The sequence below is a fragment of the Rhinoderma darwinii genome, unplaced genomic scaffold, assembly GCF_050947455.1.
Source record: "Rhinoderma darwinii isolate aRhiDar2 unplaced genomic scaffold, aRhiDar2.hap1 Scaffold_550, whole genome shotgun sequence".
NCBI classification, from domain to species: domain Eukaryota; kingdom Metazoa; phylum Chordata; class Amphibia; order Anura; family Rhinodermatidae; genus Rhinoderma; species Rhinoderma darwinii.
In genome coordinates this window covers 124489-142500 of record NW_027464101.1, presented here as the reverse complement: position 1 = coordinate 142500, position 18012 = coordinate 124489, and the positions used below count along the sequence as shown (strand labels likewise).

General features: G+C 46.0%; 1 protein-coding gene across 3 annotated transcripts in view; it reads right to left on the bottom strand.

Annotated features, from left to right (window-relative positions):
* LOC142723482 (solute carrier family 2, facilitated glucose transporter member 1-like) overlaps positions 1–2730 on the bottom strand; it is a 23651-nt gene extending 20921 nt beyond the window's left edge. Inside the window, exon 1 of one of the 3 annotated variants that reach the window (XM_075848928.1) lies at positions 2247–2730. In XM_075848928.1, coding sequence (XP_075705043.1) covers positions 2247–2264 — 18 coding nt within the window. In that variant the 5' untranslated portion in view covers positions 2265–2730. Of the gene's footprint in view, positions 1–1018; positions 1179–2246 lie in introns of those variants that run through there. The other 2 variants (XM_075848929.1, XM_075848930.1) reach the window with 2 other exon arrangements.
* Positions 2731–18012: the final 15282 nt, after the last annotated feature.

The following is an 18012-nucleotide window of genomic DNA, read 5'->3' as shown; positions in this document are numbered from 1 at the left end:
ACTGAGAACAAACTGAACTCCGCGGCGCATACATATGAAACGCGGCGCCGGTTTAGCCCATGTGTACGTTATAGCGACTATCCTGACATGTTGCGGCACATTCGTGACGTTCACTTCTCTGACAGGTTTAGCGCCTCACACATCACCGCTCACTCCTTCCCCCGCACTTGCGCTCCGGATGGAGCAGAAATAAGACTTGGTTTTTTTCCCTCATTTGTAAATGGTTAATGATTGCGTCACACCGCAAAATGAACCAAAAAAGTGCAACTCCATTGGTAACCGTGAGCGCGCGTGCTGTCATCCAGCCGCACAGCCAGTGTTACAAGGAGCCGCGTCATCTCCTCAGACGCCCGGCCACATGGAAGGCTCGTCCCTCTCCGCCAATAGAGAGCGCGCTGCTCGCACACACCTACTGGAGGGATCGGATCCACCTTTGTCCTACTAAGCTGCTGCCTGACGTCGTTCTGCGTCTCCTCCGCCCCGACCTCATTTCAAGGCCTCCGGAAGTTCTACCATGTGGTGCCTGTAGTATTAGGAGCGTCGGTGATTGCGTCATCTGTAACTGCACGCGTATAACCCACACCGAGGGGAGAAGTAACAGCGGCAGCGCTCATTCTGCGTCGCCTCGTGTTTGTGTGAGGGGCAGACTTTGTTGCAGCAATACTATCAGATAGTCAGCAGTGGGGTAGCTATAGGGGGTGCAGGGCTTACAATCATGACTGGACCCCACAAGCCTCTACAACCTAAAAGATCCTCAGTGGGCAGTGCGGAGGGGCCGTGATACCCCTCCTCATCATATAGACAGATGCTCCATGTTCTAGATTCCTCCGGTGCTACGCCATGTCATGGGCTCAATCATGGCTCCCGCTGCGTTCCCGGCTATTCGTGCGCTCTCTGTACAGAATAGTGGAATATGTCCCGGTGAATGGTGTAACCGCATGAACGCTTCACGTCAGACGCCGAGTCAAATCACAAATAAAAGTAACTTTATGCAACATACAACAATAAAAATCTCAACCTTGCTGCAGGCGACGCAGAAGAGTGTCACGGACCTCACTATGAAGCAAAGCGCGTCAGTTCACATCTGTTTCATCTGCTGCCCTAGGGTGATAGAAGACGCGTCCGAGATGTGGATGTGCGACCGAGACTATGAGCACAGACGCCGCCACTGACACCGCTTCGGGATGTCCAACTCTACACATCTCCCCTATACTTCTCACCCTGATTCACTTCACCCCAGTCCTGGACATAAAATATCTCCACTGGGGGGCGACACTACCATAAGGTCACCCAGAAACATGGAGGACGCAGAGGAGCGGCCATAGGAAGCGCTCATCCTTTTCCTCCAGACCAGGAATGTCCTTGTAATTGAGCAGAGCTTCCTGGGCTGGGGGAGGGGTGCGAGAGAAGGAGTCTGGATCTGACATGGCCTACAACGTATTTAGAGAGTTCCCTTCCAGATGAACACAAAATCCACATCCTGGAAGTGGAGAAAATAATGTCACAGACCTCTCTCCCCTATGTGCCCCCCCCCCCCCCCTGTATAAGAGGCGACTATGGACAGGACTGGATCTTTAGGGGAAAAGTCAGACGCCCAGCATCCTCCGGACCGGACCTCAGAGACGTGGGAGAGCCCCCCAGAAATGCACAGATGTGACAAGAGCTGCCCCCCACCCTCCCATGTATGACAATTGTTATAAACCACTGTAAAATGTCGCAGTCATACGTGGCGAAAAGTGAGATATTTACAGTTTAGGAAAATTTCCAACAAGATAAAAAAAAGTACAGGAGACTGTCAGTAATGGAGCCCATCAGTATGTAGTGACCCGGTGGTGCGGTCCTAACAGACTGATACGTTACTGTCCATCTTCAAATTAAACCAAATTTGTATCCGAAATCTAGAGTACGAGTGACCTCCACGTAGGGCAATATATTTATTATGTGTCTATGAACTTGTCAGCACATCAGGTTATCACTGGACTGACCCCGGACTGTGGAGCCTCTGTATTACCCTCCAGCCCCCCCCCCCCCCAATACCCTACAATATCCCACCACCCTCAACAGACTGCATCCGATCCATCTATAGGAGAAGGGACCCCATCATCACCCAGTCCTGCCCCCCAATTCACTTGCATCCCATCACCACCGATTCTCCCCTTGCCCCTCATCTCTCATAAATCCTCGTCCCACCACACTAGTAGTACCGGGTGATAACAGAGCACGTACAGGGTTGGACAGTTCCTTACCTTGCCCTCAGACTCCATGGCGCCCCCGCGTGTTATACCCCAGGCAGCACTGCGTAGCAATCCCGATCCTGCGCTGTATTGTGGCTTTCTGGAAACAATGTATCAGTCCTCTCTGTGGATACAATGTATCAGTCCTCTCTGTGGTTATAATGTATCAGTCCTCTCTGTGGATCCGCTGTATCAGTCCTCTCTGTGGATACAATGTATCAGTCCTCTCTGTGGATACAATGTATCAGTCCTCTCTGTGGTTATAATGTATCAGTCCTCTCTGTGGATCCGCTGTATCAGTCCTCTCTGTGGATACAATGTATCAGTCCTCTCTGTGGATCCGCTGTATCAGTCCTCTCTGTGGATACAATGTATCAGTCCTCTCTGTGGATACAATGTATCAGTCCTCTCTGTGGATACAATGTATCAGTCCTCTCTCTGGTTATAATGTATCAGTCCTCTCTCTTCTGCACCCGCTTCTGGCTCTAGGAGTTTGATACAGGAGGTGTGTATCCTGAGCTCCCTTCCCACTGGCTGGGCCGGACTCTGACGTCATTGTAAACCTCATCTAGCTCCACCCTGCAGCCCGAGCCTGAGAACAGCCCGCCACACTGACTACTCTGCACTGTACATTATATATACCCGGCACTGTACATTATATATACCCGGCACTGTACATTATATATACCCGGCACTGTACATTATATATACCCAGCACTGTACATTATATATACCCGGCACTGTACATTATATATACCCGGCACTGTACATTATATATACCCGGCACTGTACATTATATATACCCAGCACTGTACATTATATATACCCGGCACTGTACATTATATATACCCGGCACTGTACATTATATATACCCGGCACTGTACATTATATATACCCGGCACTGTACATTATATATACCCAGCACTGTACATTATATATACCCGGCACTGTACATTATATATACCCGGCACTGTACATTATATATACCCGGCACTGTACATTATATATACCCGGCACTGTACATTATATATACCCGGCACTGTACATTATATATACCCGGCACTGTACATTATATATACCCGGCACTGTACATTATATATACCCAGCACTGTACATTATATATACCCGGCACTGTACATTATATATACCCGGCACTGTACATTATATATACCCGGCACTGTACATTATATATACCCGGCACTGTACATTATATATACCCGGCACTGTACATTATATATACCCGGCACTGTACATTATATATACCCGGCACTGTACATTATATATACCCGGCACTGTACATTATATATACCCGGCACTGTACATTATATATACCCGGCACTGTACATTATATATACCCGGCACTGTACATTATATATACCCAGCACTGTACATTATATATACCCGGCACTGTACATTATATATACCCGGCACTGTACATTATATATACCCGGCACTGTACATTATATATACCCGGCACTGTACATTATATATACCCAGCACTGTACATTATATATACCCGGCACTGTACATTATATATACCCGGCACTGTACATTATATATACCCGGCACTGTACATTATATATACCCGGCACTGTACATTATATATACCCGGCACTGTACATTATATATACCCGGCACTGTACATTATATATACCCGGCACTGTACATTATATATACCCGGCACTGTACATTATATATACCCGGCACTGTACATTATATATACCCGGCACTGTACATTATATATACCCGGCACTGTACATTATATATACCCGGCACTGTACATTATATATACCCGGCACTGTACATTATATATACCCGGCACTGTACATTATATATACCCGGCACTGTACATTATATATACCCGGCACTGTACATTATATATACCCGGCACTGTACATTATATATACCCGGCACTGTACATTATATATACCCGGCACTGTACATTATATATACCCGGCACTGTACATTATATATACCCAGCACTGTACATTATATATACCCGGCACTGTACATTATATATACCCGGCACTGTACATTATATATACCCGGCACTGTACATTATATATACCCGGCACTGTACATTATATATACCCGGCACTGTACATTATATATACCCGGCACTGTACATTATATATACCCAGCACTGTACATTATATATACCCGGCACTGTACATTATATATACCCAGCACTGTACATTATATATACCCGGCACTGTACATTATATATACCCGGCACTGTACATTATATATACCCAGCACTGTACATTATATATACCCGGCACTGTACATTATACACGGCACTGTACATTATATATACCCAGCACTGTACATTATATATACCCGGCACTGTACATTATATATACCCGGCACTGTACATTATATATACCCGGCACTGTACATTATATATACCCGGCACTGTACATTATATATACCCGGCACTGTACATTATATATACCCGGCACTGTACATTATATATACCCGGCACTGTACATTATATATACCCGGCACTGTACATTATATATACCCGGCACTGTACATTATATATACCCGGCACTGTACATTATATATACCCGGCACTGTACATTATATATACCCGGCACTGTACATTATACCCGGCACTGTACATTATATATACCCGGCACTGTACATTATATATACCCGGCACTGTACATTATATATACCCGGCACTGTACATTATATATACCCGGCACTGTACATTATACCCGGCACTGTACATTATATATACCCGGCACTGTACATTATACCCGGCACTGTACATTATATATACCCGGCACTGTACATTATATATACTCGGCACTGTACATTATATATACTCGGCACTGTACATTATATATACCCGGCACTGTACATTATACCCGGCACTGTACATTATATATACACCCGGCACTGTACATTATATATACCCGGCACTGTACATTATACCCGGCACTGTACATTATACCCGGCACTGTACATTATATATACCCGGCACTGTACATTATATATACTCGGCACTGTACATTATATATACCCGGCACTGTACATTATATATACTCGGCACTGTACATTATATATACCCGGCACTGTACATTATACCCGGCACTGTACATTATATATACCCGGCACTGTACATTATATATACCCGGCACTGTACATTATACCCGGCACTGTACATTATATATACCCGGCACTGTACATTATATATACTCGGCACTGTACATTATATATACCCGGCACTGTACATTATACCCGGCACTGTACATTATATATACCCGGCACTGTACATTATATATACCCGGCACTGTACATTATATATACTCGGCACTGTACATTATATATACCCGGCACTGTACATTATACCCGGCACTGTACATTATATATACCCGGCACTGTACATTATATATACTCGGCACTGTACATTATATATACCCGGCACTGTACATTATATATACTCGGCACTGTACATTATATATACCCGGCACTGTACATTATACCCGGCACTGTACATTATATATACCCGGCACTGTACATTATATATACCCGGCACTGTACATTATACCCGGCACTGTACATTATATATACCCGGCACTGTACATTATATATACTCGGCACTGTACATTATATATACCCGGCACTGTACATTATACCCGGCACTGTACATTATACCCGGCACTGTACATTATATATACCCGGCACTGTACATTATATATACCCGGCACTGTACATTATACCCGGCACTGTACATTATACCCGGCACTGTACATTATACCCGGCACTGTACATTATATATACCCGGCACTGTACATTATACCCGGCACTGTACATTATACACGGCACTGTACTTTATACATACCCGGCACTGTACATTATACACGGCACTGTACATTATACATACCCGGCACTGTACATTATACCCGGCACTGTACATTATACCCGGCACTGTACATTATATATACCCGGCACTGTACATTATATATACCCGGCACTGTACATTATACCCGGCACTGTACATTATACCCGGCACTGTACATTATACCCGGCACTGTACATTATACATACCCGGCACTGTACATTATACACGGCACTGTACATTATACATACCCGGCACTGTACATTATATATACCCGGCACTGTACATTATACCCGGCACTGTACATTATACACGGCACTGTACTTTATACATACCCGGCACTGTACATTATACACGGCACTGTACATTATACATACCCGGCACTGTACATTATATATACCCGGCACTGTACATTATACCCGGCACTGTACATTATATATACCCGGCACTGTACATTATACCCGGCACTGTACATTATATATACCCGGCACTGTACATTATATATACCCGGCACTGTACATTATATATACCCGGCACTGTACATTATATATACCCGGCACTGTACATTATATATACTCGGCACTGTACATTATATATACCCGGCACTGTACATTATATATACTCGGCACTGTACATTATATATACCCGGCACTGTACATTATACCCGGCACTGTACATTATACCCGGCACTGTACATTATATATACCCGGCACTGTACATTATACCCGGCACTGTACATTATATATACCCGGCACTGTACATTATATATACCCGGCACTGTACATTATATATACCCGGCACTGTACATTATATATACCCGGCACTGTACATTATATATACCCGGCACTGTACATTATACCCGGCACTGTACATTATACACGGCACTGTACTTTATACATACCTGGCACTGTACATTATACACGGCACTGTACATTATACATACCCGGCACTGTACATTATATATACCCGGCACTGTGCATTATACATACCCGGCACTGTACATTATACACGGCACTGTACATTATACATACCCGGCACTGTACATTATATATACCCGGCACTGTACATTATACACGGCACTGTACATTATACATACCCGGCACTGTACATTATATATACCCGGCACTGTACATTATACCCGGCACTGTACATTATACACGGCACTGTACTTTATACATACCTGGCACTGTACATTATATATACCCGGCACTGTACATTATACCCGGCACTGTACATTATACACGGCACTGTACATTATACATACCCGGCACTGTACATTATATATACCCGGCACTGTACATTATACCCGGCACTGTACATTATATATACCCGGCACTGTACATTATATATACCCGGCACTGTACATTATACCCGGCACTGTACATTATATATACCCGGCACTGTACATTATATATACCCGGCACTGTACATTATACCCGGCACTGTACATTATATATACCCGGCACTGTACATTATACATACCCGGCACTGTACATTATACATACCCGGCACTGTACATTATACACGGCACTGTACATTATACATACCCGGCACTGTACATTATATATACCCGGCACTGTACATTATACACGGCACTGTACATTATACATACCCGGCACTGTACATTATATATACCCGGCACTGTACATTATACCCGGCACTGTACATTATACACGGCACTGTACTTTATACATACCTGGCACTGTACATTATACACGGCACTGTACATTATACATACCCGGCACTGTACATTATATATACCCGGCACTGTACATTATACCCGGCACTGTACATTATATATACCCGGCACTGTACATTATATATACCCGGCACTGTACATTATACCCGGCACTGTACATTATATATACCCGGCACTGTACATTATATATACCCGGCACTGTACATTATACCCGGCACTGTACATTATACACGGCACTGTACATTATATATACCCGGCACTATACATTATATATACCCGGCACTGTACATTATATATACCCGGCACTGTACATTATATATACCCAGCACTGTACATTATATATACCCGGCACTGTACATTATATATACCCGGCACTGTACATTATATATACCCAGCACTGTACATTATACATACCCGGCACTGTACATTATATATACCCGGCACTGTACATTATACCCGGCACTGTACATTATATATACCCGGCACTGTACATTATATATACCCGGCACTGTACATTATACCCGGCACTGTACATTATATATACCCGGCACTGTACATTATATATACCCGGCACTGTACATTATACCCGGCACTGTACATTATATATACCCGGCACTGTACATTATATATACCCGGCACTGTACATTATACCCGGCACTGTACATTATACACGGCACTGTACATTATATATACCCGGCACTATACATTATATATACCCGGCACTGTACATTATATATACCCGGCACTGTACATTATACCCGCCACACTGACTACTCTGATCTGTACATTATATATACCCGGCACTGTACATTATATATACCCGGCACTGTACATTATACCCGGCACTGTACATTATATATACCCGGCACTGTACATTATACCCGGCACTGTACATTATACATACCCGGCACTGTACATTATACATACCCGGCACTGTACATTATATATACCCGGCACTGTACATTATACATACCCGGCACTGTACATTATATATACCCGGCACTGTACATTATACATACCCGGCACTGTACATTATATATACCCGGCACTGTACATTATACATACCCGGCACTGTACATTGGCACTGTACATTATACATACCCGGCACTGTACATTATACCCGGCACTGTACATTATATATACCCGGCACTGTACATTATATATACCCGTCTTTGACAGTGGGCAAACTTACAAAATCAGCAAGGGATCAAATACTTATTTCCTTCACTGTATAGTGGATAGTGCATGTATAGTGGATAGTGAATGTATAGTGGATAGTGCATGTATAGTGGATAGTGCATGTATAGTGGATAGTGAATGTATAGTGGATAGTGCATGTATAGTGGATAGTGAATGTATAGTGGATAGTGCATGTATAGTGGATAGTGCATGTATAGTGGATAGTGCATGTATAGTGTATAGTGCATGTATAGTGGATAGTGAATGTATAGTGGATAGTGAATGTATAGTGGATAGTGAATGTATAGTGGATAGTGCATGTATAGTGGATAGTGCATCTATAGTGGATAGTGCATGTATAGTGGATAGTGCATGTATAGTGGATTGTGAATGTATAGTGTATAGTGCATGTATAGTGTATAGTGCATGTATAGTGGATAGTGCATGTATAGTGTATAGTGCATGTATAGTGGATAGTGAATGTATAGTGGATAGTGCATGTATAGTGTATAGTGAATGTATAGTGGATAGTGCATGTATAGTGGATAGTGCATCTATAGTGGATAGTGCATGTATAGTGGATAGTGAATGTATAGTGGATAGTGCATGTATAGTGTATAGTGCATGTATAGTGTATAGTGCATGTATAGTGGATAGTGCATGTATAGTGGATAGTGAATGTATAGTGGATAGTGCATGTATAGTGTATAGTGAATGTATAGTGGATAGTGAATGTATAGTGGATAGTGCATGTATAGTGGATAGTGAATGTATAGTGGATAGTGCATGTATAGTGGATAGTGAATGTATAGTGGATAGTGCATGTATAGTGTATAGTGCATCTATAGTGGATAGTGCATGTATAGTGGATAGTGCATGTATAGTGGATAGTGCATGTATAGTGTATAGTGCATGTATAGTGTATAGTGCATGTATAGTGTATAGTGCATGTATAGTGTATAGTGCATGTATAGTGGATAGTGAATGTATAGTGAATAGTGAATGTATAGTGGATAGTGCATGTATAGTGTATAGTGCATGTATAGTGTATAGTGCATGTATAGTGTATAGTGCATGTATAGTGGATAGTGCATGTATAGTGGATAGTGCATGTATAGTGGATAGTGAATGTATAGTGGATAGTGCATGTATAGTGGATAGTGAATGTATAGTGGATAGTGAATGTATAGTGGATAGTGCATCTATAGTGGATAGTGCATGTATAGTGGATAGTGAATGTATAGTGGATAGTGCATGTATAGTGGATAGTGAATGTATAGTGGATAGTGCATGTATAGTGGATAGTGAATGTATAGTGGATAGTGCATGTATAGTGGATAGTGCATGTATAGTGGATAGTGCATGTATAGTGTATAGTGCATGTATAGTGTATAGTGCATGTATAGTGGATAGTGCATGTATAGTGGATAGTGAATGTATAGTGGATAGTGCATGTATAGTGGATAGTGCATGTATAGTGGATAGTGCATGTATAGTGGATAGTGCATGTATAGTGGATAGTGAATGTATAGCGGATAGTGCATGTATAGTGGATAGTGAATGTATAGTGGATAGTGCATGTATAGTGGATAGTGAATGTATAGTGGATAGTGCATGTATAGTGGATAGTGCATGTATAGTGGATAGTGCATGTATAGTGGATAGTGAATGTATAGTGGATAGTGCATGTATAGTGGATAGTGAATGTATAGTGGATAGTGCATGTATAGTGGATAGTGAATGTATAGTGGATAGTGCATGTATAGTGGATAGTGCATGTATAGTGGATAGTGCATGTATAGTGGATAGTGCATGTTTAGTGGATAGTGAATGTATAGTGGATAGTGCATGTATAGTGGATAGTGCATGTATAGTGGATAGTGCATGTATAGTGGATAGTGAATGTATAGTGGATAGTGCATGTATAGTGGATAGTGAATGTATAGTGGATAGTGCATGTATAGTGGATAGTGAATGTATAGTGGATAGTGAATGTATAGTGGATAGTGCATCTATAGTGGATAGTGCATGTATAGTGGATAGTGCATGTATAGTGGATAGTGAATGTATAGTGGATAGTGCATGTATAGTGGATAGTGCATGTATAGTGGATAGTGCATGTATAGTGGATAGTGAATGTATAGTGGATAGTGCATGTATAGTGGATAGTGAATGTATAGTGGATAGTGCATGTATAGTGGATAGTGAATGTATAGTGGATAGTGAATGTATAGTGGATAGTGCATCTATAGTGGATAGTGCATGTATAGTGGATAGTGCATGTATAGTGTATATAGTATATATAGTGTATATAGTACACCACTTCATACATGTGCTGAGGTGGTGGCGATACATAGATGACATCTTCCTCATCTGGATTGATACTGAGACATCTCTGATGTCTTTTCACCAATTTCTCAACACGCTAGATGGTGACATCCAATTTACCATGGTTCACTCTACGGATACCATCCAATTTCTGGACGTTACTGTCATGTTTGATGAAAACAAATTCAGGACTAAATTACATACGAAACAAACAGATCGTAATTCGCTTTTACGATTTGAAAGTTGTCATCTGAGGAATACGATACGATCACTGCCCTATAGTCAAATGATTAGGGCGAAACGCGTTGTTGATGACCAATCTGATTTAAATCTATCACTTGAAACTACGACCTTGAATTTTATTTATTTTACCACAAACGATTGTTAGAGTCACATAAAAATAGGGTTTTATCTAAAGCAAGAGAGGAGCTCCGAAAGAAATCGAAACGTTTTATATCGAAAAGAATTCCTTTTATCTCCACATACAAGGACTTTAGTGGTGAAATATCAAAAATGTTATCTAAACTCTGGTCTATTATCACGAATAGTTCTAGTCATATTGATGAATAACGCTCCTCTCATGTCTTCTAGACGGACGCGCTCACGTGACAAGCTGGTTAAGACGCCGGTTAAAGGGTCATTTGTGGGTTCTCAACAGACCTTCTATAAACCATGAGGACGGTCGTGTTCCCTGTGACAATTGCGTTAGTCGCCCCCTATGCATAGAGGTAAGAGTTTTACACACCCTAAGACGGGCTGTCAACATCTACTCTGATTGGGTCATTTATGTACTTACTCTGGTGCCGCCGCCAATTATTGTATGTGGGAGAAACCACTTGAATTCAAAACGCGGTGGAATAATCATCGGTTCTCAATTAGGAGAAAAAAACGTGATTTTCCCGTATGGAAACATTATAGTGAACTGGGTCATTCCGAAGAAGACCTAAAATGTATGATCCTGGGTCATGTCCGTTATCCCGTCCCGGTGGTGATCGACGCAAACGTGAATTACGATGGATATTTTTGTTAAATACGTTCAGGCCTAATGACCTCAATGCGGATTTTAATGCGGCTGAGATTAGCCAATCGGTGTTGATGGTCTCGTGACTGTATTTGACCCTCGTTGTGTCCTCCTCAGATATCGTCTGTGACACGTGTATAGGATACATATATATCGGCTACTAAATCTTAACCATTTATATTCCTTATTTTGTGTTATTTGTAGATGATATTGACGACTCCCCATCAAGCCATCCGGTGATCCAAGAACATTCCAGAATTGTATGTTGTTCTGTCCTGGGCTCCTCCAATGGCCAATCAAGATGAAATGAATGTCTAGGTCTTATTGGCCCACATAGTATCGGGGTGTGGAGGTTTCCAGATCATCATACATGATATATTCGGACGTAGCAGGCCCTGCAGGTCCGATATACGCTGTGACCCACCACGCTCACCAAAATGACACAAATGCGGTTGAGGACCTCACTGACCACGTAAGTGTGGCCGTGGTTCCCACGTGTGGACCATACAATTCATTTTATTTTCCAAGAAATATACCAGATATCATGATAATATCGTGACGTTCGTAATATCGTCCGTTGTGTTTCGCGCCCTTCTCCGCTGTCAGCTCATATTTACTAGCGATTATTTTCTTCTTTCTTCCCAAATTGAATGACCGAGGACTTTATCACTCTTATTTACCTACCGTAATTTTCGGACTATAAGGCGCGGTTTTTAGTAAGAATAAATCTTCCTAAAAAGTCCCTGCGTCGTATAGTCCGCAGTCAAGACCGCTTCATTACTTAACCCCTTCTCGACCCATGACGTGCCGGCACATCATGGAGCACGGAGGGGCGTGATGTATGGAGCGGGGGGTGGGTGACATTATAGAGCGGGGGGTGGGTGACATATGGAGCGGGGGGGGTGGGTGACATATGGAGCGGGGGGTGGGTGACATTATAGAGCGGGGGGTGGGTGACATTATAGAGCGGGGGGGGTGTGACATAATTGAGCAGGGGGTTGGGATTTGCGTTGCTGATCATCGGTTGGCGAGTGGTCCTGCGGTCCCTCCTATATCCTGCGGTCCCTCCTATATCCTGCGGTCCCTCCTATATCCTGCGGTCCCTCCTATATCCTGCGGTCCCTCCTATATCCTGTGGTCCCTCCTATATCCTGCGGTCTCTCCTATATCCTGCGGTCCCTCCCATATCCTGCGGTCCCTCCTATATCCTGTGGTCCCTCCTATATCCTGCGGTCTCTCCTATATCCTGCGGTCCCTCCTATATCCCGTGGTCCCTCCTATATCCTGCGGTCCCTGCTATATCCTGCGGTCCCTTCTATATCCTGCGGTCCCTCCTATATCCCGTGGTCCCTCCTATATCCTGCGGTCCCTCCTATATCCTGCGGTCTCTCCTATATCCTGCGGTCCCTCCTATATCCTGCGGTCCCTCCTATATCCTGTGGTCCCTCCTATATCCTGCGGTCCCTCCTATATCCTGCGGTCCCTCCTATATCCTGCGGTCTCTCCTATATCCTGCGGTCCCTCCTATATCCTGCGGTCCCTCCTATATCCTGTGGTCCCTCCTATATCCTGCGGTCTCTCCTATATCCTGCGGTCCCTCCTATATCCCGTGGTCCCTCCTATATCCTGCGGTCCCTGCTATATCCTGCGTTCCCTTCTATATCCTGCGGTCCCTCCTATATCCCGTGGTCCCTCCTATATCCTGCGGTCCCTCCTATATCCTGCGGTCTCTCCTATATCCTGCGGTCCCTCCTATATCCTGCGGTCCCTCCTATATCCCGCGGTCCCTCCTATATCCTGCGGTCCCTCCTATATCCTGCGGTCCCTCCTATATCCTGCGGTCCCTCCTATCACTGTTCTTGACAACGGTCCTATTCTAGGACTGAAACGCTGCACCGGCTGACGGGGCCTGAAGAAATGATATTTTTTACCATCTCCGGAGTCCTGCAAGATCTTCCTTCAAATATTCTATTTAGTCCAAGGACCGGGACTGGCTGGCGGCAGAATCCATGTCTTTAGTGAGTGCGGCTTCTCTTCTGTTTTTGTCTAGTGTATATAGTGTGTATGTATATTATATATAGGATAGTGTATGTAGTAGATCTAGTATGTGTGTATATATATATATAGTGGATTTGTATCCTCCGTTTTGCTTTCTTGGTCCCGGCTTTTCTCCCTCTGGGTCCAGGTGTTTATAATCAGACGGAGGCCGGGACAGGCGATCACTGATCATCTCACATTCTCCACTGACACCAAGGAAAGGTGAGCGCCTGTCCTCTATATACTTGGGTGGGGGTCTCTGGTGTGATGTTGTGTGGGGGTCTCTGGTGTGGTGTTGTGTGGGGGTCTCTGGTGTGGCGGTCTCTGTTGCTGTGATGTGTGGGGGTCTCTGTTGCTGTGATGTGTGGGGGTCTCTGTTGCTGTGAGGGTGTATGTTGTGCGGTGGTCTCTGGTGTGGCGGTCTCTGTTGCTGTGATGTGTGGGGGTCTCTGTTGCTGTGATGTGTGAGGGTCTCTGTTGCTGTGATGTGTGGGGGTCTCTGTTGCTGTGATGTGTGGGGGTCTCTGTTGCTGTGATGTGTGGGGGTCTCTGGTGTGGGGGTCTCTGTTGCTGTGATGTGTGGGGGTCTCTGTTGCTGTGATGTGTGGGGGTCTCTGGTGTGGCGGTCTCTGTTGCTGTGATGTGTGGGGGTCTCTGTTGCTGTGATGTGTGGGGGTCTCTGTTGCTGTGATGTGTGGGGGTCTCTGGTGTGGGGGTCTCTGTTGCTGTGATGTGTGGGGGTCTCTGTTGCTGTGATGTGTGGGGGTCTCTGTTGCTGTGATGTGTGGGGGTCTCTGGTGTGGGGGTCTCTGTTGCTGTGATGTGTGGGGGTCTCTGTTGCTGTGATGTGTGGGGGTCTCTGTTGCTGTGATGTGTGGGGGTCTCTGGTGTGGCGGTCTCTGTTGCTGTGATGTGTGGGGGTCTCTGTTGCTGTGATGTGTGGGGGTCTCTGTTGCTGTGATGTGTGGGGGTCTCTGTTGCTGTGATGTGTGGGGGTCTCTGTTGCTGTGATGTGTGGGGGTCTCTGGTGTGGGGGTCTCTGTTGCTGTGATGTGTGGGGGTCTCTGTTGCTGTGATGTGTGGGGGTCTCTGTTGCTGTGATGTGTGGGGGTCTCTGGTGTGGTGGTCTCTGTTGCTGTGATGTGTGGGGGTCTCTGTTGCTGTGATGTGTGGGGGTCTCTGTTGCTGTGATGTGTGGGGGTCTCTGGTGTGGGGGTCTCTGTTGCTGTGATGTGTGGGGGTCTCTGTTGCTGTGATGTGTGGGGGTCTCTGTTGCTGTGATGTGTGGGGGTCTCTGTTGCTGTTATGTGTGGGGGTCTCTGTTGCTGTGATGTGTGGGGGTCTCTGTTGCTGTGATGTGTGGAGGTCTCTGGTGTGGGGGTCTCTGTTGCTGTGATGTGTGGGGGTCTCTGTTGCTGTTATGTGTGGGGGTCTCTGTTGCTGTGATGTGTGGGGGTCTCTGTTGCTGTGATGTGTGGGGGTCTCTGTTGCTGTGATGTGTGGGGGTCTCTGGTGTGGCGGTCTCTGTTGCTGTGATGTGTGGGGGTCTCTGTTGCTGTGATGTGTGGGGGTCTCTGTTGCTGTGATGTGTGGGGGTCTCTGTTGCTGTGATGTGTGGGGGTCTCTGTTGCTGTGATGTGTGGGGGTCTCTGTTGCTGTGATGTGTGGGGGTCTCTGGTGTGGGGGTCTCTGTTGCTGTGATGTGTGGGGGTCTCTGTTGCTGTGATGTGTGGGGGTCTCTGTTGCTGTGATGTGTGGGGGTCTCTGGTGTGGTGGTCTCTGTTGCTGTGATGTGTGGGGGTCTCTGTTGCTGTGATGTGTGGGGGTCTCTGTTGCTGTGATGTGTGGGGGTCTCTGTTGCTGTGATGTGTGGGGGTCTCTGTTGCTGTGATGTGTGGGGGTCTCTGGTGTGGGGGTCTCTGTTGCTGTGATGTGTGGGGGTCTCTGTTGCTGTGATGTGTGGGGGTCTCTGTTGCTGTGATGTGTGGGGGTCTCTGGTGTGGGGGTCTCTGTTGCTGTGATGTGTGGGGGTCTCTGGTGTGGGGGTCTCTGTTGCTGTGATGTGTGGGGGTCTCTGTTGCTGTGATGTGTGGGGGTCTCTGGTGTGGCGGTCTCTGTTGCTGTGATGTGTGGCGGTCTCTGTTGCTGTGATGTGTGGGGGTCTCTGGTGTGGGGGTCTCTGTTGCTGTGAGGGTGTATGTTGTGCGGTGGTCTCTGGTGTGGTGGTCTCTTTTGCGGCACCACTCAGCCTGTGGGGGATGGGTCTGACCCTGGCAGGGGGTGCTGTTGGGCCCCCCGGCGGTGAGTGACTTCACAGTCTGGATAAATGTCTCCTTAGCGTCTGATATTTCTTCTGTTCGTGTCTCCGCGGTGACATGTCTGTATATAAGTCCTGGTGACGCGCAGTCCTTGGCGGGGACCGTCCTCTTCCAGCCACTCAGGTAGTCGCCATGCAGCATGTCAGGGGTTAAGTGTCAGTGATGGAGGATGGGAATGTGTATGTGACTGGCAGCAGGTACCAGCTCTGGAGGGGGAGGGTCCGGGGGCCACACGTCACGTCCCAGGTCATGTGACTCATCATGTCGTCTCCGCCTCATCTCATGAATACCTGAAGTTACACAGCAAGAAATCCTCTCCCCAGACTCAGCAGTCTGAATACTAACCTCATATCAGACACAAAGTATCACTCCCATCATCCCTGACCCAGGAGCTCACAATCTAATCTATATATCACACACAATGTATCACTCCCATCATCCCCGACCCAGGAGCTCACAATCTAATCTATATATCACACACAATGTATCACTCCCATCATCCTGACCCAGGAGATCACAATCTAATCTATATCTCACACACAATGTATTATCGCCTATACTACACACTCATCATACACCGGCCATCACCATCCGTACACCGGCCATCATCATCCGTACACCGGCCATCACCATCCGTACACCGGCCATCATCATCCGTACACCGGCCATCACCATCCGTACACCGGCCATCACCATCCGTACACCGGCCATCACCATCCGTACACCGGCCATCACCATCCGTACACCGGCCATCACCATCCGTACACCGGCCATCACCATCCGTACACCGGCCATCACCATCCGTACACCGGCCATCACCATCCGTACACCGGCCATCACCATCCGTACACCGGCCATCACCATCCGTACACCGGCCATCACAATCCGTACACCGGCCATCACCATCCGTACACCGGCCATCATCATCCGTACACCGGCCATCATCATCCGTACACCGGCCATCACCATCCGTACACCGGCCATCATCATCCGTACACCGGCCATCATCATCCGTACACCGGCCATCATCATCCGTACACCGGCCATCACCATCCGTACACCGGCCATCATCATCCGTACACCGGCCATCACCATCCGTACACCGGCCATCACCATCCGTACACCGGCCATCACCATCCGTACACCGGCCATCACCATCCGTACACCGGCCATCACCATCCGTACACCGGCCATCACCATCCGTACACCGGCCATCACCATCCGTACACCGGCCATCACCATCCGTACACCGGCCATCACCATCCGTACACCGGCCATCACCATCCGTACACCGGCCATCACCATCCGTACACCGGCCATCACCATCCGTACACCGGCCATCACCA